Here is a 2,316-nt window from a genome sequence, read left to right as displayed (position 1 = left end):
AAATAATATTAATAATGATAATGGGGATTGGGGGCCACCACATTGGCTCCCTTGATTCGTATCTATCTATAAATACAGCGTCCCCAACACTGCGTTTCTTCCCTTTCTCCTTCCTCATTCCCTCCCTTGCCTTCGCTTCCCTCACCTTCCATTCCCTTCCCTTCCCTTCCCTTCCCTTCACTTTCCTTGTTTGGCGAATATATAGTACTATCCATCCATGTCACCCTCCGGTCCTGCTGCAACCATGTTGGCTTCCGAAAGCTTCCTAGATTTGCCCTTCCCAGTCTTCGAAGGCGGTTTCACGCCTTGGGAGAACAACCATGACTCGATGTCACTCTTACAAACCCACCTTCACCAATCACAGAGCCCCGTTGACTCTAATTCTGGGTTGGACGAACCACAGAGCTGGACGCCGGTATCGGCCGTGGACGAGCGGAAGCAGCGGCGAATGATATCCAATCGTTTATCGGCGAGGAGGTCTCGCATGCGGAAACAGCAGCACTTAGAGAACCTAAGGAACCAGGTGAACCGGCTTAGAATCGAGAACCGGGAGATCACTAACCGTTTGGGATTCGTGACTCATCACTGCGACCTCTTACGTAGAGACAACGACCGGCTACGTTTGGAATCCGTGGCTCTCAAGCAGAGACTCTTCGATATGCACCGGATTTTGACTCTTCGGCAGCTCCAACATCACAACTTTCTATCGTCCTCGTCGGCGTGCAATTCATTTTCGTCCGTCAACGAAGTGAACGAACAATCCCAACTCCCCTCCTTAATGGCCTAATAATAATAATAATAATAATTTTTTTTTTTTCTTTTCTTTTGTTTTCTTTTTTTTTTTTTGTTTTTGTTTTTTGAAACAACGGTACCCCACCCTGAGTCTCTGAGCCTACGCTTATATGAGTATTCGTATAAAAATAACGTACTCTAATTTTCGCTTTTTAGATCTATCTAGTAATTCTCTCTAAAAGTACAAAACAAAGAATAATTAAATCCATCCATCCATTTAGGTCTAATAATTCTCTCTAAAAGTACAAAACAAAGAATAATTAAATCCATCCATCCATTTGCTCTCTTTCTTTCTTCCACTGTATATTTTTTCAAGCCAGCAGATTTTGGTTTGTTATTAAGAAAAATCGAAAAGGCCAAAAAATACTGGTTTTCACGCTACATTAAAATCACACAAGAGCAGTGCAGTGAGGAATCCAAATCATCATCAATGAATCCAGACACCACCATCCAGTAGCAGAGCAAACATTAATTTACATAATTAAGGTAGCGCACATACTTAATATGCAGATCGATCAGCACAAGCACAAACTAAAGCAATCAATCGTAGTATCATCATCATCATCATCTCACGCTTAATTTGTAGTGTAGTTTGTTCATCATGGATGGATGAGTAAGGGCTTTATTAATTAAGTGACGTAGAAATAGGATCGAGCCCCGTATCGTAGCAACAACTAAATAACTTAATTTGGGCTGCCTTTGACATGACGAAACCTCGTGATCTGGTTCAATTGGATAAAGTTTTAACGACAGAACATGGGAAAAAGCTTACTTATTAAAATACATTATCATATTGGTTAAAGTCATGCTGAGCCCTGAGCTTAAGTTAATTGCTCTTTTTGCTTTATTAGTTAGTGTATGCATAATTTACCCATTTTATATATAAAACATTCTTACTCTTTTTTAATTAGCATGAAATTAATTGCCGATCGAGCTCCTCGCAATATGGAAGATGCCAATGGATATTCCCCCCACGCACTCGCAAAAGCTTCTTATTGTTTACCCCTTAACTATTATTCACATATCACATGTGTGTTAAACATGGATCTCTCTTGCACAGGGGATATTTATAGTTCGCCTTTTTTTAGGTGTCTCATGGGGTCCACTCTAGTCTATGGTTACTAGATTGGATCAACCTAGAATGAGATAAGTTAACAGATTTGACTTTAACTTTGGTGTATCGATGAAGTAACTAATTACACGTTCAATAATGATTATTTTTCATAGACAAATGAACTCTTTTGTATTAATGTTTCATTAAGTTAAATTGATTATGTGATAATCATTTTTTTTTTTTTTTAAATAAATTGATTCTACATGGTTTTTAACCAATTAAGTAAAGATTTTAGTCAGGTGGGGTCAGTGTATCTGCGTTGTCAGGTAGGAATTGGACCATACAAAATCTGAAAGATTTTAATTCCTTTGATGGTTCATTGCAATCGGGCTGCATGGATCTCAACATTCTAATGGTTATAGTTTTCTTACAACAAGAAAACAGGGCCTTATCCTAACTAAATGGCTGAG

The 2,316-nt window shown here is 38.9% G+C and overlaps 1 protein-coding gene across 1 annotated transcript; it reads left to right on the top strand.

Moving 5' to 3' along the window:
* The first annotated feature begins 230 nt into the window (after positions 1 to 230).
* LOC122662426 (basic leucine zipper 4-like) lies at positions 231 to 833 on the top strand. The gene has a single exon (XM_043858055.1). The coding sequence runs from the start codon at positions 245 to 247 to the stop codon at positions 785 to 787; it is 543 nt and encodes a 180-aa protein (XP_043713990.1). The 5' UTR covers positions 231 to 244; the 3' UTR covers positions 788 to 833.
* The last annotated feature ends 1,483 nt before the right edge of the window (positions 834 to 2,316 follow it).

The sequence above is a fragment of the Telopea speciosissima genome, chromosome 5 (assembly GCF_018873765.1).
Source record: "Telopea speciosissima isolate NSW1024214 ecotype Mountain lineage chromosome 5, Tspe_v1, whole genome shotgun sequence".
Taxonomy (NCBI): domain Eukaryota; kingdom Viridiplantae; phylum Streptophyta; class Magnoliopsida; order Proteales; family Proteaceae; genus Telopea; species Telopea speciosissima.
This window is presented reverse-complemented; position numbering and strand designations above follow the sequence as displayed.

Bases quoted from the DNA above. Each gene is read 5' to 3' on its own strand.
- LOC122662426 (XM_043858055.1), top strand. From the start codon at position 245: ATGTTGGCTTCCGAAAGCTTCCTAGATTTGCCCTTCCCAGTCTTCGAA.